The 25,927-nt window shown below is 39.2% G+C and overlaps 1 protein-coding gene across 3 annotated transcripts in view; it reads left to right on the plus strand.

Moving 5' to 3' along the window:
* LOC149323701 (tyrosine-protein kinase SYK-like) overlaps positions 1-25,927 on the plus strand; it is a 52,751-nt gene that overhangs the window by 13,127 nt on the left and 13,697 nt on the right. For 2 of the 3 annotated variants that reach the window (XM_089491217.1, XM_089491224.1), the window contains exons 2-7: positions 894-1,352; positions 3,569-3,729; positions 11,826-11,964; positions 17,470-17,554; positions 18,901-18,953; positions 21,360-21,428. In XM_089491217.1, coding sequence (XP_089347343.1) covers positions 945-1,352; positions 3,569-3,729; positions 11,826-11,964; positions 17,470-17,554; positions 18,901-18,953; positions 21,360-21,428 — 915 coding nt within the window. In that variant the 5' untranslated portion in view covers positions 894-944. The remainder of the gene's footprint in view (positions 1-893; positions 1,353-3,568; positions 3,730-11,825; positions 11,965-17,469; positions 17,555-18,900; positions 18,954-21,359; positions 21,429-25,927) is intronic. The other variant, XM_089491231.1, reaches the window with a different exon arrangement.

The raw sequence follows: 25,927 nt of genomic DNA on the forward strand, positions 1-25,927 counted from the left end.
TGCCTCAAGAGGGCAGGAATTCAGCCTTGGAACTAGTACAGTCAGTTTGGTGACAGTACACCCCTCCCATCTTCTCATCTATGAACTTACTGCGTGGCAAGCCACTTTCATCTTCCTCATTTGCCTGCTGAAAATTCAACATATGCAGACAAGCTAGCTAAAGTACCACATCCAGCACTGTTAAATTACAACAAAACTATCAAAGGTGAAATTTGTGCGTGTGTTTATTAATTAAATAGACCTGTGATGGGGAAAAAACCCTTCCTTTCAGTATTGTAGTTGTTCTTTTTGGATTCTGAATTTGAAAAAAAATAATACAATACAAATGTCATAATACATATCGTTCTTTCATAAATTCATTATTTTTATCTATTTAGTTGTTACTCAACTTTGATTAAATGTGGACGCTGATGTTCCAATGTGATTTCTTTTGGTGCTTTTGAACAGATTTTTGTCTTTCATATCAGTGCATTAAAGTATTTTGAAAGTCCATTAGAAGACGTTAACCCTTTTCTTACTCTTCGCAGGATCATTTCATTCAGTCACATTGCAATATAGAAATGTCAAAGCAAGTTATGAAAAAACTAATGATAGAGCAAATCTGAGGTCATTTTTGTATTTAGAGTGCCAAATTCCTGTGAAACCAGTATGAGTTTTAAAAAAAAGTTTTTGCAGGACTGTGTTATATTTATAACCTTTAGCAACTCCATATACGTGATCCTCTTTCTCACTACTTTATCCTCACAACAAACTTGTGAGGTAGGTTATGCTGAGAGAGAGGGACTAGCCCAAAGCCATCCAGAGAGTTTCATGGTTTCATTCCATCAAAAGTTAACATTGTGATTTAACATACAAAAAATTATTCTCAACATATGCTCCTTTCTTCCTTACAGGTATAAAATAAATTCTACAGAGAGTTAAGAATTCTTTGACAAAAGAAAACAATGGCAACTGTTAATTCTATTAGCCACCTCCCCTACTTCTTTGGCAACATCACACGTGAGGAAGCTGAAGATTATTTGGTACAAGGTGGACTGAGCAATGGACTGTACCTACTGCGACAGAGTCGAAACTATCTAGGCGGCTTTGCTTTATCCCTGGTTCATGATAAGAAAGTTTTTCATTATACCATTGAAAGGGAAATTAGTGGCTCTTATGCTATTACAGGAGGAAAATCCCACAGGAGTCCTGTAGAACTCATTAACTACCATTCAGATGAAATAGATGGTCTTGTTTGCCTACTCAGAAAACCATGTAATCGCCCACCAGGAGTGGAACCAAAAATTAGTCAATTTGAAGACTTAAAAGAGAATCTAATCAGGGAATTTGTCAGAAAAACTTGGAGTTTACAAGTGAGTTTATTCTTCTTTCTTCTGAAATTGGTTTTCCTACCTCTCCCTTTTCCATTTGGTACCTTATGAATAAAAAGAGGTGTGGAAGAGAATAAGAAAACTTAAGTTTTTTAACTGTTGGGGATTTATGCTTGTGATAATTAACAACTGAATGTGACCCCCAAAGCCCATCTTTGCATCCCAGCCAAATGGTTTGTGTGGCATTGCAGATCTGGGTGCTGGGAAATGACCTCTGTAGTGCTTTCCTGGTTGTGGACTACATTAAGGCAAGCAATTGTTGTACTACTCTGTTGGGTCTCCAGCTGTCTGTGCTCACTGTGCCTCTTGACTGGGAGGGTACTGCAGCAGACATTTCCTAGTACACCAATCCACATTGGCCCAGAAACACTTTGGTTGGAGTGCTGCCAGGCTGAAAAGATAATGGTGGGGAAGGAGTATCATTCCCAGACATAACTATGATGGTGGAGTTCTGTCATCTTAGTTATATTTGATGATGAAGGATCTTGGCCCATACTTTTTTGTTTTTTGTTGGTATCCAGAATGCAAATATGAAATCCTGTCTCATAACAAAAATTCCATTCCTGTTTACTAGTGTTCATTCTCTCTCTCTCTCTCTCCCCTCCCCTCCTCCACCCTCCCTTCAACCACCGCCCCCCCTCTCTCTCACACACACACACATCTCAATTGTGGAAATAAACACAAAACTACTTGAAATTCTCCTGTTCCACCCTCCATGCAGCAAACATCCTTCCTATATCCATGCCTATGACATTACTAAGGGCACATTTTTCAGTGGCATGGATCGCACAATCATGATTAACATTTTCACACACATCACGATTAAAGAGCATTGCCCCTGCAATTAATAGGCAATAAACAGCAACAACGGGATTTCCCTGTGAATGATTTCTTGCTGTTTATTGCCTATTTATTCCCGGAATAATGGCACTTTAATCACAATGTTATGTGAAAATGTTAATCACAGTTGCGCAATTTTAACATGATTTTTGCTGTATAAACCCCCAATTTTCCCAATGTGATAAAGTCCAATCTCTTTCATAAATTTGTTGGTTTATCTGGCATGTTTAATCTTTGTCCTTTTTAGTATCCATTTAAAAAATCCTGGTGTTTATTCTACTCCTTGATTTGTTTGATACTTAACAGATATATATTGAAGAAACTGCTTTTCACCCCATGTCTCCAAATGTTGCTGGACCATTATAAGTCTAAAAGAGAAATGAACAGTGTTACAGGATCAAAGAGTCATTTCCTCCCCTTCTCCAGACCTCAGTGGTCATATAAGCCTCCTCCCCATTCATGAGGAGAGAAAAGGTTTTTAAAATGACCCATTTCTCCCCAGAAGCCTCCAGAAACACAATTGGCCAGCTAAAGCTTACTTAAGCCCTGTTTTTGGCATACAATAGCCTTTCCTGAGTAACAGGAAGTGACTTTATCTGTTGGGGGGCAGTCTTAAAGGGCATATCTGATCTACAGGTCACACTTAGCTCACCCTTGGTGACTTCTTTCAGAGGGCTCATCTACATGGGCCAAATAAAACAATCTCTCCCCCATCCTCATGATTATTATTATTACATTTATTTATATAGCGCCATAGGTGTTACATAGTGCTTTACAAAGGAGAAATCATCATGGCAATGGAGGGCCAAATCAGCAATTTGAGTGCAGATTGTCTTCACAATTTAAGGCCAATTCTTCATGGAATTCACCCTATCCCTCCATAAACTTTTTTTTAAAAAAATTACTTTTTGTTCCTGATATTGCAAGAAAACCTGGAACACTGTATAGCGATGCTGTGCAGCTGTCTACATATGTGTCCCCACCATTTCACCCGGCACTTCCGCCACAACTCCCTCTCTCTGATGTCACAATGAGCTGCCCAGCCATGTGCTCGACACTGGGTGTCAGAGAGAGACCTGCATAACTGGCAGAGGTACTAGGAGACCCAGCAGGGACGCATGTGTAGACAGCCAGCCAGTGTCTCTGTGGAGTGCAGATATAACAGAGGAAATCTGGGGCAGCTCTGGAGCGAGAACACTCTGAGAACAGTCCAGAGTATTCTGGCTGGTGTAGGTGAGCCCAGATTAGCTGTCTAATAAAACTTTGGATGTGTCCAAGCCATTCAAAATGTAGCTCAGCTTCTCAGAAATAGTTATATTATATTCTTACACCTTTCCCCTGTTTTGTCCATTGTACAGGGGCATGCTCTTGAGCAAGCAATCATTAGTCAGAAACCACAGCTAGAGAAACTGATTGCAACAACAGCCCATTTGAAGATGCCCTGGTTCCATGGGATGATATCTCGTGAGGATTCAGAGCACCGTGTTCTTCTAGGGACAAAGACCAATGGGAAATTTTTGTAAGTAAACATTTCCCCCTGTAATTTCCAAATGTTAATGATAACAATCTGGAGAGCAGGAGGAAAACTGTGATGCATTCATTTTTCCTAACCAATCCAAAGCCTATGAAGTGTTTTTGTTTTCACTGAAATGCAATAATCTATCCATGCATCTACTGAAACCTACATTCATGACTTGTTTACACAGCTTTTAAAATTATTTTTTAATGTCAGATCTGTTAACCTTTTTCTTCTTATTGCAAAAAGGAACTGCGTCTTCAACAGTGCTGTTAAGTGAATCATGGATTATACTTTAACATTTATTAACCAGTTTTATTACCAGTTTTCTAAAAGAGGCAAAAGCACCATTTCTAACATTTCTATTTTAACCTCTCACTTACTAACCTCTGTAAATTGGTGCAAATACTCAAGCTTGTTGATCTTAGTGGAAGTAAATTCACTTACCATATATACTCGTGTACAAGTTGACCTCATGTATAAGTCGAGGGAAGGTTTTAGGGCCAAAATCATGGATTTTGGCATGACCCATGGATAAATTGAGGGTAGAATTTAGGAGACAGAAGGTTTTAAGATCAGGTTGAAAGTGGAGGGGGAAAAAGAGAAGCTTAGTCATCAGAGGAAATGCAAGGAGGAGGAAGAGAAAGAAAGGTTTGGAGATTGGTTTAAAGTGGAGGGAAAATGGGGAAATGCAAGGAGGAGGAGGAGAAAGAAAGGTTTGGAGATGGGGTTAAAGTGGAGGGAAAATGTGAGGAGGAGAAAGGTTTGGCTGTTTGGTTAAAATGGAGGGGAAATGGGGAAATGCAAGGAGGAGGAGGAAAAGTTTGGAGATTGGGTTAAAGTTGAGAGGAAATGGGAAAATGCAAGGAGGAGGAGAAGAAGAAGGAAAGGCCTGGAGATTGGCTTGAGAAGGGAATCACCATACACACACACACACTCATGCCTCACAGCTCTTTCAGAAGTCACTGCCGAGGCACGGAGAGTGGGGCATTGGAGCTGCTTTTTAAAGGACCTTTATGAGCAATTAATACTGTTTGTTGTTGTTGTTAGCTTCCCTCCAGTCAATCTCAACCCATGGTGACTGCATTTACCCATATATAAGTCGACCTCAGATTTTAGGGTCAATTTGGGGGCATACATTTCTCAATTTACATGCTATTTAGTGGAAGTAAATCCATAGAGTATTCTCTATAAATTGGTGCAAATACTCAAGCCTGTTGATCTTAGTGGAAGTAAATTGATGGAAAGTTTGAAGATTGGATCTCACTAATTAGTAGTGCATCCTGTGGTACACTAACACAGAGCCATGACGTCTAGAGTTGTGATGAATCAAAACACATTTTTATGTCTTTGCAGTATTTTTTCTAGATAAAGGGATACCACATGCCTTTCCATGACCCTCATTGGCATTTCAATATTCATTTTGTTCCACTTATGAGGGAGTGCTGAAATGTTCTTGGCCTGAGCCACTTCCCAAAATCTGAGTGTAATTTTTTCACTATTGATTGAAAGACTGTTCTTTTCTATTGTAAATTGCCAGTTTGCAAGATCGTAGCTCTGATTTCTGAATTTTTTCACATCATTGCTAGAACCATGTCAATGAAAACAAACAGCTTCATATATATGTGTGTGTGTGTGTGTGCAATTTTCAAGTGCACTGAATTCTGTGTAGTCATAAAGCTCCTGTTCTGCAGAAGAAAACTCCAAAGGAAATCCATGCATGTATGATGCAAACACTGAGTGACAAGTGCCCATCATACTCTGTTGTAAAGAGGTGTGTGTCAACTTTCAGCATGGAGATTTTGAAACCAAAGATTCAGCAAGGTCTGGGAAGCCTTCAACAGTGTCAGCGTCTGAATTGTTGAGTGTCTTTATGACCTGATTTTGGTAGCTTAATGAATCTCAACTAAACCAATTGCTGAGACACTGGAGTTATCCCGGGAATGAATTAGGTTTAGAATTCATGAGTAGTTGGCTATGCAGAAACTGTCAACCAAGTGGATGCCAAAATGTTTGAATGCTGACCAGAAACAAAATTGAGTGGCTACCTCCAAGTTGATTTTGCAGCATTTTGAGTGATCTAGGGATATTTTTTTGCACCAACTTGTCACTATTGATGAAACATGGTTATGTCACAAAGATCTGGAGACCAAACAACAGACCTTACAGTGGCTGCACTTGGGTTCTTCACAGCAAAAAATTTTTTTAAAAAAATCAAGACTCAAAAGGTCATCAGGAAAGGACATGGCCACAGGTTTTTTTTCCAGATAAAGAAGGTATATTGATGATTGGCTATCTTCAGAAGGGTTAAAGAGTTAAAGCAAGTTACAGTAGTGCCACTGTGCCACTGGAGCCATTGAAGGAAAAACAGAAAGGGAAGATGCAGAAAGTGTTCTCTTTTTGCAGGGCAGTGCACCTGCTCATAGGACTAGCAAGACAATGGATGTTTTGAAGAACTGGATCTGAAAACCTAGAACACAATGATGGTGAACCTTTTATAGACCGTATGCTCAAACTCAGTGGTGTTCCCTGGTGTGGGGCGGGGGGAGGGCAGGACTTCTGGAGGCAGGACTTCTGAGGGCGGGAATTCTGGGGGGACTTCCGGGGGGGACTTCCGGGGGGAAAACATGCAAGAAAAAAATGGAGGAATTAACCAAATAATAGCTCAAAACAAAAACAAATTCTCTTCTTGACAGGAGATTGAAGTGAAGGTCAGGTCCTGAAAAGGAGAAGGATTAAGTCTGGTCACCCTGAGCTAAAAACATCCATATAGATATAAATACATGCTTCTCAGCCCTGCTCAAAATGGAAAATGTTTTGGAATCCCCCCTAGACAGAAGGCTGAAAGGGAGGATAGGTCTGGGAAAGGGAGGACCAAGTCTGGTCACGCTGAGCCAAAAACACTCATATCGACATAAATCCTCAGTTGTCTCCAGCATTACTGCAAATCTTCTCTATGCCTGCCACCACTTCCTTACTGCTCTTCCTCTTCCTTCCTTCCTCCTCCCCCTCCTCTATCCCTACTACTGCCACTTCCCCACTGCTCTTCCTCCTCCTTCTCTACCCCTGCCACCACACCACTGGTTCTTTCCTTCTGTTCTTCCTGTTCCTTCCTCCTCCTCCATCCCCACTGCACCTGCCGTGCCATCAGAATTGTTTTGGAAGGGTTAAAGAAGCTTGAGAAGGGTCAAATGTGTTGAGCTTTGGAGTGAATATGTGGAATAGCATGTAAGTTTCATGGCTCAAAGTCATTCCCTTCTTCATTGAGCCAAGAACATTTCATCACCCTCTCACAGTTTCTAGTTCCACCACATGCAAAACAAGAAAACAGTTTCTTGAACGCGATGAGAGCAGGTTTGGAAAAATCCTATGCTTTGTTTTTATCTTAAAGGGAACAAAAACAAAAACAAAAGGTGAATTAAAAAGCACCTCAACACCCCTCAAATGCAGCCTAAATACCCCAAAGGCTAAGCAGGGCCAAGCCTGGTTAGTAGTTGGATGTGAGATCACCAAGAAATACCAAATACTGTAGGCTAAATTCCAGAGGAAGGCAGTGGCAAGCCACCTTGGAGTATTCCTTGCCTAAGAAAAGAAATTCATGGGATCACCATAAGTCCACAGACAACCTGAAGGCACACACACACACACACAAAGCCCAATTGCATAGTCCAACTAGTTTGCCTAGGATACCAGGCACAAGGGCCATCAAATTTGTTTGTTTTCCATATATTTTACAAATATAATAATCAAATATTCCTCCTTCCTCTGGAGCCCTGGTGGTTCAGTGGTTAAATGCTGATACTGCATCCATGATCTTGTGAGTTCGATCCCAGGGCTCCAAGGCTGACTCAGCCTTCCATCTTTTCATAGGTCGGTAGAATGAGTATCCATCTTGCTGGGGGCAATTGGTTTTCAGATTATAAACTGTTTAGAGAGTGCTGAGGTCACTATTAAGCGGCATAGATATGTAAATGCTAAATGCTATGGCTCAAATATTGTAATTATTAAAATAAATCATGTAAATGAATACAGCTCCTGGATCCCTAGCAATTGCCCACCTCTAATTTCTGGTGTCAGCTGCTCAGACATTTAGCCCATAAAATACTGTACAAAGATGTTAGGATTAATGAAAAGAATGTAAAAATAAATATATATTTTTAATTTTATATTGTTCCTTTTGATGCCAATGAAATAAAGGTAAAAGTTCATTCTAGACTTTCTATTTTTCTCTGTATTGAATTGAGGGGTGGGGGGAGCTGCTAAAGTGTTTGGTTGCCAATGGGGTAAAAATATTTGAGTCAGCTCAGTGCACTGGGCTGTATTGGGCAAAGAACACTGACAGAGTGTTTGGGATGGTGGTGGTGGAATGGAGTATCCTAGAAGAGGGTATGGCTCGCAGGGATCCTGTTCAGTAGGGTGGCCAGATGCGACATTGGACAGCCCCCTGCGCTGTCATGAAAACTATCCCTATGGAAATTCCTGGCACTATTCAACTCTTGAAAATGTGGGACCTCTGTTTTCTTTCTGGTCAAGCACATAATAGGCATACTTCACACTACAAAATGTTGCTGCAGGGCTTATTTACCGATTCTGATTCGGGAAACTGAATGATAGTGAAAGAGAGAAAAATATTTTCTTGTATTTAATATTCATGGAATATATAATGTAAGATGAAGAAGTTAGGTTACAAGCCTATATGCCAGATATGACCTTTCAAATGTTGTTGGACTGCAAATACCACCAGCCCAAGCCAGTATTGCCAGTAGTGAGGTTTGATGGAAACGGCAGTTGTTGTTATTATTATTATTATTAAGCTTTATTTATATAGCGCTGTAGGTGTACACAGCACTTTACATACAATCTTTTTAATTAGACGGTTCCCTGCCTTCAGGCCAACACCTGAAGGGCTTGACTTTTTCTCTCTCTTGTTGCACATGCTTACTTGAGATTAGTTCTATTAAACCAAGTGTGGTTGTCCCAGACCACATTTGTTGTAGTGGGCCACAAGGGTCCACAACAATAATTGTGCACTCACCCCATAAAATCTTTTCAGCCTCAAATGGCCAATAGCACCTCTGCCACACTTCCAGGCATTAAGAGCTCTCTTATCTTATCTTATCTTACCCTATATTACCTTATATTTCTTTTTCATTTCTTTTTTGGTTCCACAGAGCCCTGATATCAAAAGAGGTAATAACTGGTGCAGGAAATCCAATCACTTCCTTATTTAAGAGAAAGAGTTCCATAGGACACTCCCCCCTTTCCAAAAAAAGGGACATGTGAAAAGGAGATGAAATAGAGATTGGCACCACCCAGAAGCTTGGGAAAACTATTGGCTATTTGGGAACAAGAAATCCCTCTAGTTTTGGGGATAGTGTTCAGGCATAGAAGTGATAATGTGGTCCAATGTAGCTCCTCTCCAGATGCAGTGGAGGGAACGAGCCCAGGAGAATGATGCGGAGTGTGTAGTGGAGTTTTGAAAAACTGCTACTTTTTAATGTTTTAGAGGACAGAGAGATCCTGCAATCTTGGCATCATTTGGGGCTCTTCCCTAACACATAACTTGTTATGACTGTTTGAGACTAGAGTTGCCAGTCATTGCTAACAATGGATGTAATGGGGTGGGGCGATAACAATTCTCTATAGATAACTAATCTGAATCTCTTTCACCATCCCCTGCAAAAATTTAAGGCTTCATACTGAACTTTAAAAGTTAAAAGTAAGGAAAGAGATTCCTCTACTTGTGCAGCAACTGTTCACAGAAAGGAAAGTGTCCATGGAATTACAAAACTGCATGTATTGTATAATTCCACTCTTAATTCTGAGTGGTATTTTGATGGCCTGAATGCAAACTAAAAGAAACTGCAGAAGCTTTTCTAATTATCTAGCCCCTGCTGTACATTGCCAGTAAGTAGCTATTTGCAATCCAGAGATCTGTATCTGGAGTGTTGCAACTGGTAGATATGCAGAAGGCTATGATAGAGGGCATACTTGGATTGCCAGAGTTTTTGCTTGCTATTGCAGCTGTATCTCCTATTGTGTCAAAAAGATAATTCTGCAAGGTAAGCCATGGCCAGTAGACTAGTGGGGTGGGACTCTTGAAAGGGGGGCAAGACCTGCTCCTTCCTTGTCCTCCTTTAAGATGTATAAAATGTACACATGCATCGAGTTAAATATTGAATATATTTAAATAAAACTGTTCTAATATGAACATTGTTATTTCCTTATTAAATGTTAAAATATGAATATGCATGAATGACAAATGAAAATACGCACAGTAAATAAACAAAATATTGTATACTATTTTGAGTGGGGAGGGGGTGCAGTGTCAACAAGTAAATGTAAAGGGGGTCCCAAGAGTAAAATGTTTGTGTACCACTGCTGTAGATTTTTCAATAGATTCCTTATGACCCCAACATGTTGCCACTAATTCAATAGTAGGCCAAGAAAATAGGCCAGACAACTTCCAAAACAAGCTAAAATGATTTATTTATTGTGTAACCTCCATTTCTTTATTGTGGATTTAATTGTGTGAAGACCTACATTTTTTTAATTCAGAGAAAACTTACTGGTATCTGAAAAGCAAATTTGACTATTCCAGACATGAGTTGTTTTTCATACAATTGATGAATGCATAGGATTTCTTTGTATTCAGATGAATTAGCCAAATATTCCCTCCAGTTTTCCATTTATATCTTACATTTTGGAATTCCCCCACTCAACTTTTATCTGACTGTATCACATATTGTCAACATCTGAACTGCATTTCTTCCTGTATTTCTGTTTCATGGCTACCTTAGCTTATTTATAGCTGAGCCAAGAAATAAACAGCACACTAGAAACAGGAACTAGAAAATCCTACTCATCTTTGTTACTTGGAAATGATTTGACAAGATCACATTAGTTGTTCTGCTTCTATTTTCTTTTCTTTTTTTCAGTTGTACAATAAAAGAAACATGATAAGAGTTTCGGTCCCTACTACTGGTACATATGACATTGTAAAGATTCTTTTAAAATGGGGAATAACTGTAGAAAACAATCTAGACTTTAAGGTCGGATGCCATCTGTAAAGATTGCAAAAACTACTGTATTATTTATAGTGTCACCAATAAAGTGAAACTATAATTTGGGAGATCTTTGAATAGCACACTCAAAAGTGAGAATTTGAAAGCTTTACTGTCTGTTATGAGGAACATATGAAGCTAATCATGTAGTAAAATATTAGTGTGAATTAATCTTTATTTTATAACAAGATACACATGTTGAAACAGATGTCTTTTTTCATCAGAATTGAGGAAGTAAAAATAATGATGAGCATCTACTACTGTAGAAAGTTCAAAACAATATTTTTTCCTTATCTTTCCTTATCTTCAAGCCATTCTGTTGAATTTTAGTTGGTAGGTGTCAGTGGGTTATATACCCCAGTAATCTCCAGCAGCAAATCGTGGTTAATACAGATAATTCCGAAGAGTGCAGAATGGATAAATCAGCAGCTTTATACTCTTGCAGGGAAGATTATCGCTCCTGCAGGGGAAAGCACTACCAAGACTCCTGCAGAGAAGAGAGAGTTCTATCACCTACTCCTCTAATCTCTTTCTTCAAGGCTGCTGCCTGATTGTCTGCCTGATTTCTGATGAGTAAGACCATATTCATGGACCAGGTTCCAGGTTCCCTCAGGACTGAGATAATGAAGGGTGAGCATCACCTGCTGCCCTACCTCAAAAGGATATAAGGGGCTGCCTGGGTGGCCTGAATGAACCAGCACATTCCCAAAGGAGCACTCATAAAAGGATGATTATCACTCCTGAAGAGGAAAGCACCACCAAGACTCCTGTGGAGGGACCTGTTCCATCATCCTGATGAGCGACTAGGGAGGATTTTGTTTTTAGTACATTGGTATATTACAATGTTGTGTTTTGTTCTTGATTGTATATGTGTCATGTTTGGCGAAAAGGGTAATAAATAACATTATTACTACTAGTACTACTACACTACTACTATACTGTCTGTGCCAGATAGGGAAGAAAAATAGATGTTATTGTAAGGATGAATCACCATTCAGTTTGATTTTTTTAAAATTCTTGTTTTGATCTTTGCAGAATCAGGGAAAGAGACAACAATGGATCCTTTGCTCTCTGCCTCCTCAATGAAGGAAAGGTTGCACATTATCGCATTGATAAAGATAAGAAGGGAAAGCTCTCAATCCCAGATGGAAAGAAGTTTGATACTCTCTGCCAGGTCTGTCAAGTGTCCAAGTGTTATTTATTACCTATATTGAGGATGTAAAAATAGTTTTGGGTTGTGGGGTTAACATTCTTTAACAAATTAAGGCTGCCCAGCATCCATGCAGAGATACCCTGTGTTAGCACCTTGTAGCCTCTCCGCAGAATAGCAACATTCATCAATGACTGGGTGAAGCACAATGCACAATATGCAACTGCAAAATGTAACCATAGTGTGCAGTGTTGCTGCATGTGCAATTCTGCTGTTTCCACTATCAGCAGGATATGTCTGTTGTAGAATGATTAATTATTCACCTAGCATGCATAACACATTTTACATATATAGTGCCCTGGTGGTGCAGTGGCTAAATGCCTGTGCTGCAGCCACTCACTCATAAACCACAAGGTTGTGAATTCAATCTCAGCCAGGAGCTCAGTGTTGACTCAGCCTGGCATCCTTCCAAGGTTGCTAAAATGAGTACCCAGCTTGCTGGGGACAATTAGCTTACACAATGTAAACCGCTTAGGGAGTGCTTACTTGCACTGATAAGTGGTATAGAAATGTACAGTGCGCCCGCCTCATACGCGGCTTTTTTGAAAGCTGCACGGGGAGGAAGGGGTGACGCATCCCAGGGATGAATGGGGCATGTGCATGTGGTATGCATGCCACCACACCGCTGCACCACTGCATACACAAGCCCCATTCATTTAAATGGGGCTTGAGCATACATGTTATTTTACACGAGGGAGTCCGGAACGGATCCCCCGCATAAACAAAGGGTGCACTCTGTTTGCTACTGCAATTGCTATTAACAGCCTAAATCAGTTTTGCTGATTTCTATGTATTTTGCTATTATCTGTTCCAGCAAAAAACAGAGAATAGTTTTTCTTGCACAAGTTCCTATACTTTGTTCAGTTTTCAGTTTACATAGATAATTCAGCTAATTTGGGTTATTTTTGTGGTTAAGCAGACAGCATAGAATAGAAGTTCATTTATTCATGAAAATGGGAACATAATGATGAAATGCTCTAGCATTTTTGTTATACCCCTATGAAATGCAGTGTGTCATAATGAGGTTAGGATTCTATTCTGAAGCATCTGATGTGACCTTTTTTCTATATAAAAAGTATGTTTTGAGTTAATATAAAACAGTCTGCGGGTGCTCAAGCCCACATTATCTCCAGTGGTGGCAAGTGCACGTGGCTGCACTGTCATTAGAGACAACTGGACTTCAGGTGAATTCAGGTTGTCCCTAAGGGTGGAGTGGTCACGTGCATGCGCTGCCACTGGGGAGAAGGAGGGCTTGGCGTCTGCAGATGCTCAAATCCACGGATGGCAAGTCTGTGGGTACCAAGGTCCCACTGTATCTGGTTTGGCCTATTGTGGAGACAACAGGCAGATTAAAACCTTGGCACTAGCCAAAGGGAGCGAAGCCAAGAAAAGGTGGGGGCTGCTCCCAAGAGTGAATACCAGTAAATGAACAGAGCAGTGTTTGGAGTTAATTGGGGAAGTTTTATTGAACCCTGAGGGTTAGCAGCCGAGGAGGCTGAGGGAGATTGCTATGAATTGTAGTTAAAAGGAGTTTATGTACACAAGATAGGTTGATGTTTATTGTGCCCAGAGGGGTGAAGAGCCATTGAGGCTAGGATAGGCTGCTGTGAGGTCAGTTAGAAAGGGTTTTAGGTACCCAGATAGGAACGAGGAGCGTCCTTAATTAAGTTGTTGTAATGTCCTGCGGGAGATATAGTGCTTGGTGACTATTAGAGTCACAGTTAACTAGAAGGGTTAAAAGATATAAAAGATTAATAAAGGTTCTGAGAGACTTAGTCTGTAAGGGAACATATATAAAATTATAAGGAAATAATTACAAAAACAAGTTAAAGAAACTGTTAAACCATGTAACTAATGAAATATCTATACATCGTATCCATTGTGAACACTATCCACTAAGAGAGGTATTGTATTCAGCCTGACTTGTAAATAAATTTATTACTCTGTTTCAACAAGCAGTTGTCCGAAGTGATTTTAGAGACCTATTAAAAGCACTACCAACATTGAGAAAAGTCTTTTAGGTTTGGGACACATAAGATAGTGGGTAGTGACTGTCAATGAATAATTGGTGCCAAGCTGGGAGGGGGGATTTGAAACCCAGAGGACTGGCATCTGAAGAGAGTTATAGTGCAGGAGACACTGAAGAGAGTCCCAAGTTCGAGTATCCCCATTACGGTTAGGTGGCAGCTGAAGAGATAGTTGCCATCTTCTTGTCAAATTGGTGGCAGTGGTGGGATAAAAAGTACATTGTGCTGCCATCAGAGAAAAGTAGTTGGGTGGGTGAGTGTCATCATCACACCTATAGTCTGACTTCCTGTCAGAAATTACTGTAGGAACTGTTACAATCCTAAATTAAGAAACACTATGTAGATCGCATTGTCCCTCATACACACAGACAATGTATTTGCAGTATTTTTATTAGTTTTATTATATGGACTACAAATGTACCACCCTTACAGTCATTTGTTTAAACTATCAGTAATTTGCATTCTGATTTGCCTGCATATAATTCTATGTAGAAAAATGACAATTTGTGCATTGTTCTTTTTGTTCAAAGAAATAATGTACATAAAGCAAACAGAATGAAAATGTAAATTGAAAAAAAGATCAATCATCGGTGTGTTCATTCTTTTTGTTGATAGCTCAGTTGTGGTGCTATTAATAAACGAACAGAACTAGTCTATATTATATGTCTTGCATTTAAGCTACTGGCCATTCTGGTTTGGGGATGCAGAGAAAATGTGCTATTAATAAATGGACAGAACTAGTCTGTATTGTAAGTCTTGGATTGAAGCTACTGATCATTCTGATTTGGGGATGCAGAAAAAAATGTAACTTTTCCAAATTCTGGAAATAACCTTGCTTCAGTGCCACAAGTTCTGAAGTCCCTTTCAATCCAAGACTGTGGAAATAATGTAGTCTTCATTGACTTCAATGCAGGGAAATAAAGATATTGAAGTTACATGTATCAGAGCAGCTATGAAAAGCCCTGATAACCCACTAATTTACAAAGTTTTGAGATCTGCCTATTTCAAGCAGTTTTGAGAGAAATCTGAATACCTATGAATTAGCCTGCCTCAGTGCAGCATTCAGGCTTCAGCTGATAGAGATGCATATTCTTATAGCACTTCTCTACTGGGTGTGAGAGTAGAAAGTTTGCTTGTTAGAAGAAGCACTATTGCTAGACATTTCCAGCATGGTAGAGTCATTTTCTGTCATCTACAGCAGTGCATGCATGATGAAAGCAAAATCTGGAATTCAACAGTAGGTATGCACATATTCAACTATTTCATCTTCAAAAGTAAGGACAATTTCCTCAGTTTTTTCCTAACCGTAGAGAAGATGAGTATTTCTGCGCACTTTCAGGAAATTATTCTGCACAGAATCACTCTTAGATTATTTTTTTTCATAAGAGTCGTGGTTTTATTTACCCGCAAAAAAATCTCCCCAGAGAGCCATGTGTATGTATAGTCTGTGCAAAATTGGTGTCTGCACAAAAAACAACTATCTTGAATAACAACAACAAACCTTGCACAAAAGTACAGTCGGCCCTTCATATACACAGATTTTTTATACACAGATTCAAGCATACACGGTTTGAAAATATTCAAAAAAAGTATAAATTTCAAATAACAAACCTTGATTTTCCATTTTTTATAAAGGACACCATTTTGCCATGTCATTATATTTAATGGGATTTGAGCATACACGGATTTTGCTATACATGGGGATCTTGGAACCAAATCCCAGCGTATAACAAGGGACCACTCTATTGCCTTAACCACCACCCCCCATTGCTACACGAGGGGCTGCAAAATTGCTTGTTTGTTTGGCAGAAAGCAGTGCTCTTACATCATTCTCACCTTTGTATTATTCTTCCCAGCCAGGTTTCCTGGGTGTCAGGAAGCCCATTTTTTAGCTGGAAAAGGAATAATGGGGAATATTTTTTTCATCTGTATTCAATCTGTGTCTGTACTCATTTGAAATGTGGTGCTGGAGGAGAGTTCTATGGATACCTTGGACTCACAAAAGGACAGATCAATGAGTCCTAGAGCAAATCAGGCCTGAGCCCTCCCTGGATGCCAGGGGAACTAACCTGAGCCTGTAGTACATTGGACGTATTGTGAGAAGATTCACTCAGAAAGATAATGCTTAGCAAGGTGGAAGGCAGTAGGAGAAGAGTAAAACTGCACTGCATATGGATGGACTCAATCAAGGAATCCACACCTCTGAGTTTGCAAGACTGAGCACGGCGGTTAATGACAGGGTGACTTGGAGGTTGCTAATTCAGAGCATCACTATACATGGAAGTCGACTTGACAGCAGTTAACAACAACAAAAAATTTAAAAGACATGCCACTTGCTTTGCAAATTCTGTTGTAGGTTTAACAAATAGATTAAGAGACAGCAAGAGATTTTTTTCTGGCATGGAGATGTTCCATGTGACTATCTTAGCAAAGAGGGCTTTGAGTTGTTGTTGTTGTCTTTATGAGCGGGTATTGTATAGTTTTAATTATCACCTTTAAAAAAATGTGACCGAAAGTTTGTTTTGCTTTGTAATTATTAACTTATCTCTATGTAGTCACCATCCAGATTTACACATTTCTCCAGTGTTTCTTGATCCTCTGAATACCATTATTGTAGAAGTCTGCATATTGTGCCTTATGAGGACTGTAAACTTTAGTCACCTCTGGCACAAGATTAAAGGACACAATGAGCTAATTTTCTCAACATCATGCACTTAGGGATCAATGATGACACTGGCAAAATTTCATCAATATACCATACTAACTTCTGGATGATAATTATTACGATACCCCCTCGTAAAACGCAATCTGCAGAATTCTACAATATCAGGTATCCAGAAGAAATGCTGGGGAAAATGTGTAAATCTGGATGGTGACTACGTAGAGATAAGTTAGCAACTACAAATCAAAACAAACTTTCTGCCAATTTTTTTTAAATTGATAATTAAAGCTTTACAATATCCCCTCATACTACCTACAAAAGCACAAAGTAGTACCTGACATCAAGTTTTTAAAAATTCATCATGCATGCAATATGTATACATTCACTGGCCTCTTAAGACTTTTTTACTATCCCTCAACCACCCCATGTTGAACTTCAGAGTCCCTTGCTGTTTGTTAAGTGGAAGGATTATCAAATGTCAACATAAGTCAAAACACTTTCTGGATAATTTAAAAGTAGTGTTTAAGGTGAGCCTCAAAACAGAAGGAGCTATATCACAGTGATATTATCTGAATATACAAAATACATTTTTGAGACTAAGGACCAAACATCCCAAAGGAGTTGGCAGGAGCCCAGAATGGGTAGCTGAATTTTATATATTAACTGGAAATGATTTTGCCAAATCTTTGGCTGTAGGTCTCAATTAACAGCTTGTACCATGTTCGTGAACTTTGTGCGTTTTCTCTCTCTCTAAAGTTTCCTATTTTCTCTTCATGACAGCTAGTGGAACATTATTCCTACAAAGCAGATGGACTTCTAAGAATAATCACTGATCCAGTTCCAAATCCAGATTTCCACTTAAATGGTGAGTGACTAATATTTTTAAAGAAATGTGAAATCCATATACTGTGTGCATCATTACTTGACCATATGATACATATGAGAACATAGCCACCATGGATCAGTTCCCACAGACCATTCTGCTTTAGGCACAGCTTAGAAAAGTAATTTTTGAAGAAAAACTTTCAAAATCCTTATACAGTACCCATACTGACGGAGGGATATGGGGAGCTGTAGTTCAAAACCTAACCTTTGCTAGTTCAGCATTTAGCACTTGAAGAAGATTCCTAACACTGAAAGTTAATAAAACATACTAAGTGTTAGAAGTATGATTGTCCTAATTATCTCTGAGAATCTCTTGCTTAAAATATAACAACTTGTCTGAAAAACCATAGTAACCTGTTTCATATAGGTAGAATTCAGAGACATAGCCATGTTAGTCTGGAATATCAGTCTGCAAAGGGATCTTGTAGCACCTTTGAGACTAACTGCAAAAAAGTTGTAGCATTAGCTTTCATAGACTTGGGCGGGATACAGACCGCCGCTTTGCGGCGGTCTCCCGCCGGCGCCATTTGCTCCGCGAGGGAGCCGCAGCAGCCAAACCGCGCGGCTCCCACGTGGAGCAAAAAAGAAGCTCCATTTCGGAGCTTCTTTTTGCGGCGCCTTTATGACGTCGCGAGGCGCCTGGCGCGGACTCGCGACGTCATAGGTGCCGCGACACGTACGGACGCTCAGCGTCCGATACGTAAACATGGCGGCCCCCATGTGGAAGGGGCGCCGCCATGTTGTACGTATTCTATACGTACTAGGGTTAGGGGGGTGCGGAAGCACCGCCCCTTCCTAACCCTAGTACGTATAGAAGACGTACTATATGGCGGTCTGTATCCCGCCTTGGTCTGCTTTCTCAGATGCTTGGGTTTGAAGAAACTAAACCAAGGTCCGAAACAGATGGGTCCGAAAGAGTGGTATGCAGCCACACCACTGCGGATTGCTCCGGAACCACGGCAACTACATGTGCCTGGCCCTGATCCAGGTGTCCGGCACAGTCCTAAACCAAGCTGCTGGGAAAAGCAGATCCTATCCACTCCTTCTTGGCCCAGTTTTTCCTGGATGGCGTGGCGTTGGTGTGGTTTGCAGTTGCATTCGTGGCACACATAATCTGAATGCTACACCCCGAATGTGTCTGGAATCTGCGTCATTTGACCTTTGTGTTTCAGGCCACAAATTTCAGTAAGTTTATGCCAGAGAACTTTGCACATCTGCTCTGTGAAGGAAGTTTTTAATTTTCTTAGCCTATCTTTTCTCCTAAAAATCTATCTTGCTAAAAACAACTGATATATTTCTATTAATAAGTATATTTCATTGTATTAGGACAATTTGATTTAGGACAAACACCAGCACTTCCTAAACGTCACAGTAATAAGGTAAGAAAATACACTGGCAAAAAGAAAAAGCAGTAATGCTTGTTTTTAGTAGTATTATTAAATCTCAAAATATTTCATTATTAATCTTTGAATTTTTAATACGTGCGTTTTTTGAATGGTTAATGTCATTAATTTTCTTTAAAGTTTTTAAAATGTTGTGCATTATATATATATTTTAAATGCTGCATTTATATGTTGTTGAACACTAAATTGTGTAAAAAATATTGTGCCAGACTTGATATTGGCTCTACAGCTGTATCCATACAGCTCTGTATACATCTCTATCTGTTGCTGTCTTAATCTTCTGAGATAAGGAAATAATGATTTTGCATTTAGAACAACTAATTCAAATGAATTATTCATGTGAAACAAAATATAAAGTTCCTCAACCATAGTCATTTTTCTAAAAAATTCTGCTACACAAAGAATTTTAATAGATTGGGAAGAACTGAAGTGGGAAAGGCTAAGGTAGGAGAACAGCATGAAAGAACATCATGGAGGCTCTGCTTAAACTAAGGGTGACTTGGAGGTCTCTAATCCATGGGACTATCATAATTCAAAATTGACTTCACAGTAATTAACAACAAAACCAAAACCCCAGAATAATAATAATTTTTCTGAACATTTGCTGATAACCCAGATCCTGAAGCTCAAGCCTGCTTTGAAACAGAACTGTCCCTTTAGTTGTAAAAAAACAAACAAACCCAGGGATTATTACTGTAGGATACCTTAACAGCCCTGCTTAGGTCTTGCAGACTTGGGGCCATGGCTTCCTTGATTGAGTCTATCCATCTGGAATCCAGTCTTCCCCTTTTCCTATTGCTTTCTTTACCAAACATTATTGTCTTTTCTAGAGGATCAATATTTTTTCTGTGAGTTACCTTCTGGCATTTGTGGGCATGTGATTTCTAAGCTTGTACTTATGTTTTAAAAAATTAACATAGGAAATATGTCATTGTAAGTTATTTAAAAACAGCTGACTCCTCCCAATTCTGCTCCTGTTGGTTTTCAAAGAGCAAAAGAAGTGCTGTATTATTGAATTGTCCAAAAAGCTATCTATTTGATTTATTTATTTTATAGACAGCCACCACATTTTATAATCTGTATTTATAAACTGTACGAGGCTAAAGTAATCAAGCTGATTTGCAAGATTTTTTTTGCCTTGAAATATTTTATTAGTGTTCTATTAAAATCATTGCATTACAGAGAGTGCTGCCGCACTGCAGAAGTAAAGCAGTTTGATACTGCTGTATCTGCCATGGCTCAGTGCCATGGAATACTGGGGTTTGTCATCCCAGAATTCCATAGCATTGATCCATGAAAGTTAAAGTTTTGTTAAACTGCTTTATTTCTGCAGTGTGGTGGCAGTCAAGTCTAGGTCTAACATTCTGACATTAATAATGCATTCCTATACATGTCCATAGGATATAAATGCATATGCATAAATTATGTCCCATTGAATGCAATAAGAATTACCCACAGATGAGGGGGTTGTAGGATTTTAGCCTTAACAAGTCTAGCTAAATCTCAGTCTCATGCCCCACCATAACTGGAAACATTTTGTACCATTTTCAGTTAACCACAGTGTAGTTCAATCTTAAACTTCAGTAATGTTTAAACATGAATGGTTAAAACAAGCTTCCTTTATAAACCAAGAATTTGCACTTGGCGTGTTTCAGTGATCCACAGTTGAAATAAATCTTAGTTTATGCCATTTCAGACATAAAATGTTAAAATGTGGTAAGTCAAGAATTTTGGAAGTGAAGGGTTCTGATTTCTTTGTGGCTGCACCAAGACAATAAACCATAGTCCCTGAAATGATAAACCATAGTTCATCAATGTGTCTGGCAGAAGCAAATGATTTTGAAATAATTGTTTGACAGCTACCATTGCTCAACAGAAATATTATTGAGTGGCGTAGGCCAATGCACAGTAGGTACAGTTATACCTTCATATCCAGAGATTTTTTTAGCCACAGACTCAACCATCCATGACTTGAAAATATTCCAGGAAAATATAAATGTCAGAAAGCAAACCTTGCTATTGCCATTTTATATATGGGACAGCATTTTTACTATGCCCATTGTATTTAATGGGACTTGAGCATCCCTGCAATTTGGTATCCGGGGGGGGGGGGGGCATGGAACCCAGTGGATACCAAGGACCCACTGTGTTAAAGATGTGGAGTAAAAAGTTTTAAGAAATGATTCAACTGACGGGTCAAAGGAAAGTTCTCTACATGTGAATCATGGGGGAAATACAAAAGAGAACAAATGAATTGTATTCTTGGTGGAAGGTTTGAAAACCATTATTGTAGAAGATGTAAGGAAACTGGTATGTGTTAAATACTTCTTCATATTTTCCTGATACACTTATTTATCCTTTTGATATCCTTTATGGTTCTAGACTTGGTCAACAGGTGGAATTATCACCAGACTCAAATCATACACTTTCCCGAAGGCGGGAAGCAAAAAGGTGCATAAAAACAGTGTTTTATAAATAGATGTGTGGAAAGACTTACCTTCACTCAGCTTGCTCACAGCTCTTTTGATGCTTTTACTTTGTGCTTTGCTGTTAATCTTCTCTGCACATTTTCAGCTGTCTTCGGCTTTCACCTCTAGCTTTAGTTTGTAGCATTAACCTATGGCTAATAGTTATTAAAAATAAGAATGAGGAAATTTGGTTGGATCCAGACTTCGGTTTGCTTAGAGCTGACCAACTGAAGTAAATGAGACTGAGCTTTATCATAACTAACTTGTTGAAACAAAATTAAATTTTGCATTCTCTGGTTTACATGTAGTGATATAGTCTGTTGTTATAATTTGCAGGTAAGTTAGAGAGATGGTAATTTTAAAATTAAATCTGAAAATTTTTAAATGTGGTACAGAATTATCTGCTATTCTGTACTCTACTCATCCCACCACACAGGTTTTAGGGTTTGCTGCTAGTGTTATATTAGACTTGCATTCTCAGCATATGTGGCTGATTTGGAAGCGTGTCTTAGGCCCAAAACAGATGGGCGTGGCTGCCAGCTGCTGCCCTGGGGCCCAAAACCGGCTCCAGAATGAGTGGATGTTTTCCACTCGTATTTAGGGTTGCAGCGTGTGTTCACCAGGGCCCTGGGGCAATCAGTCTGGGAGTGGCTTTTAGCTGCACCTTCCTGTTCATCTGCTTCACTCCAAAACTCATATTATTTTGCATGCAATGATGATTGGATAAATTAAAAATTGATCACAGTACAGAAAAATGTAGTCATGCAACTGCAAGCTGAAAACTTCTAGGGATAAGCTTGTTTCTTCTTCATGACAGAGTCTGACTGGCTACCTAATGAAATTATGCTTTTGATTTTTAGGGCAAATAAAAGATGAATTTTCACATATGGATTTCTTAATTTAAAAATGACATTGTGTATAGGGTTAAATACAAACTCATTCAAGCTTAGAGTAGATATGATTACCTTAAGTCCCACAGATTTCAGTCAGTCTGTGCTAAGCCTGAATTGAATTGATAGTTCTCTGAAAATATATTTTAAAGAAACATTTCTTTTGCATTAGTTTGAAGCGCCAAATGGTGCCTTATAGCATACAGATACTTTTTTTATAAATATAAAATGTAAACTGCCATTCCTTTGTAGGTTTTGATGGTAAAATTGGAGGAGATACTGTATATATATAATCGCTATGTAAAATATGGTTATGTAAACCCAGGAACATTTTTTTTGTTAACTGTAATCACTTTACCCTATCCTACTACATAAGAACAAAGTCACTAGGTAATATCTTGCTATTAGTAAACATGGAGATATGAACGGATTTCTGCTACAATATATTTTCTTTTGCTGTGTGAGTCTTGGCCCCTCAACTCATCACAATGACAATGCTCTATTGATGTTTGTGGTTTGATTCCCTGGTATTAAAAGGAGGTAAGAGGTATGGGAAAGACTTCTCTGTTCCTACAACTATAGAAAGTCTCTTAAAGGAAGAATATACTAGAATAATCGGTTGGATGGATGAACACCTTCCTATTTCCTAAAACCAGAAAAGGAAAATACATAAAGTACATAGCTGTTGCATGATACTGATGAAGCAGAAAATAAGTATCTTGTAATATATGAATGCTCTATTGCCTTCTAGGCTAGTCAGCATGATTTACCATTATCAGTATTTTGTGACTTTGGCAGGGAACCATAGCAAGGATTTCTGTTTATAATTTTGGTCTCTTTCTCTTTCCCCCTACTTCTTTTAAAGCACTTGCCTGTTCTGTGTTCATTGAATGCCATTAAAGAGTAAAGATGAGTTCCTTAACTATTTCTCAGGAATTTAGTTTCCCTGAAAATCTTTATTGTTTCTGTGAGGAAAGAAAGCCTGATTTTATAGCATAATAATCTCCTCTCATATAAACCCACCAGGCAGGGCAGGAGATTGCCAGAATCCATTTGTAAAGTGCTGAGTAGCGGTGCTTGACAAATGGATTCAGGCAATCCCACACCCTAGGTACTCAGCAGTACTCACTTTAAGGTAAGTCAGTTGTTAGTATGTCTGACACATTTTATTACACCTTATTTTAAAGTCTTCAGCTTGTAGCCCTTGTTATTGAATAGTGATACAAGCTGAAGACGTTAACTCAAGATGTAATAAAAGTGTGTCAGATATACTAACAACACATTTAACTGTGAGCAAGCACCATTGAACACAGCTGTATTTACTTCAGAGTAGATGTGAACACCCATTACATTTTATTTGCCTGTCAAGACAGAAAAACTGGAACACCGCCCAGACAAAGTAGGGCTTTCTGCATTTTGGCATGGGATCCTCTTGATGTCTTACACATGCATAGGTTGCCTTAAACTGGCATAGTGAACATATTGAGTTAAAAGTTATGGAAGTGGAGTTATGCATGTTGTGCCATTGTATATCATTACACATTGTGTCAAGCTGATCATTAGTGATTGGAATGCAAAAGTTGGAAGCAAAGAAGAATCAAAAACAGTAGGCAGATTTGGATTAGGCAAAAGAAATGAAGCAGGTGAGCATCTGATAGATTTTTGTGAAGCCGACAACTTATTAATTGCAAACACATTTTTCATACAACCAGAAAGAAGGCTATACACATGGGCATCACCAGATGGTCAACACAAAAATCAAATAGATTATATAACTGGAAATAGAAGATAGTGGAACTCTATACTGGTGGGCAAGACTAGACTAAGCACCAACTGAGGCACAGATCAAGAATTACTCATCAAAAATAAGAGTAAGACTCAAAAAGAAAACAAAACCATAAAATAACACATTTGTAAATTATAAGAATGAGGAAATAAGTTGCCCAATGAATACAGTACATTATTCTTCTCTACTGGGAGCCTCAATATGATGAGAGCCTCTGAATATCAGTATATGGACATAGAAGAGGAAATAGTGTGGATGCTGGAAAATAATGACTGAGTCACATAGCAATTTATATTGTACAGGACAAGAGACAGGGTGAGGGAAAACCCAGTTCCAATTGCTCCTTTATGGGTCCACTCTACTGGAAGAAAATGAAAATGCATTGAGCCCAGTTTCTAGACCTGTGTTGACACATGATATTTACTGACTTTCAGATCAGACCTTTGTTTCTTCCTGTTCACATAAATTAAACCTGGAATTAAAAGAATCATCCTTTATTCTGACATTTCTCCTTATAACTGAGGACTGGGAATGACTGGTATTTTTTATTTATAATTTACAGCCAGTTTAGTCTCAATTTTGATCTTGCAGCCGGGGGGGGGGGGGGCGGGGGGCGGGGCGGGGCGGGGGAGCAGGCAGCAGGAGGTGTGTGCAGATAAGGCAGAAATAAGTACCCTAAGCAGACATCCCAGGATAGCATGGGCCAAGCCTGTGCTATCCTGGCCTGGGTCCCAAACAGGATCAGTCCCTGAGAAGTTGCAGGGACAGGAGGGTGTTTACACGCCCGCCTGCCCCTGTGCCATGGACCTGATACTGCCTCATGCCCCTTACCTTACTTACCTTACCTTACTGTTGCCCCTATTACCATGTCTTATGCCTGGCCACATGGTTGCAGGTAGAACAGGTGCCTCATTTCCACATCAGAAGTAGTGACAGTTACTAGTGTCAATGGCTGAGTAAGGTAAGGGGTACATGGGGCTGCCTTCTCTGCTGGGCTTTGCCTTGAGAGTTTCCATGAAACTTTGTCACAATGCATCATTCAGGCCCACATTAAAACCCCTTTGCCCCAGGATCAGGCCAGATCCATGTCTACTCTGCTAGATCCAAGCCTGATCCTGGCCCAGGGTTAATGCCTGCATCATCCAGGAGATAACTTGATTCTGGTAAAGCCACTCTGGTGTGGTGTTTTGCCCACCCTAGTCTTGTAACTGCCTAGTTAGAGCCTGTGGGACTTGGGTCCATCTTATCCTGCATAGAGGTTTTCAGCTGGAAAACTCATATGTGATAATACAGCATATATTTATTGGTACATATAATTGAAAGCCAGTATAAGCAGATTTCTGCTGTATATCCAGACATTACCCATTCCCACAAACAAGATTGTTCTCAAAAATCCATATAGGTTTTCATTAAAAATTGCTTGTTTCCTGTTAATCAGTTTTAAATGCAAAAATTGCTGGTTTGTGGAACTGACACTTACTTCTAAGTAGACTTGTGCAATGTAACTCAGATGATAGTTAAATCTGGAACAAAATATACTTAATATTCAGTTGACTGTGAATATTAATGCAGGCTATTTTGAGGAGAGGTGAATGGAAATGAGATTGCTGCTCTTGGTGTTCCACATTAAAAAGGTCTAATCCTAAATTTTGGAGGAGATTAACATGTGCCTGCTTTCTTCCCAGTCATATAAACCCAATTGGTTCTGTGTTCCCCTTTTTTCCTAATGACTGAGGAGAACAAAGCACAAAACAAATGTGTGCATCACTTTTCTTCATGCTAGGTCTCAAGAGTTCAATCATAAAA

This window comes from Sceloporus occidentalis, unplaced genomic scaffold, assembly GCF_023333645.1.
Source record: "Sceloporus occidentalis isolate IW3139 unplaced genomic scaffold, rSceOcc1.0.p SCAF_1, whole genome shotgun sequence".
NCBI lineage: Eukaryota > Metazoa > Chordata > Lepidosauria > Squamata > Phrynosomatidae > Sceloporus > Sceloporus occidentalis.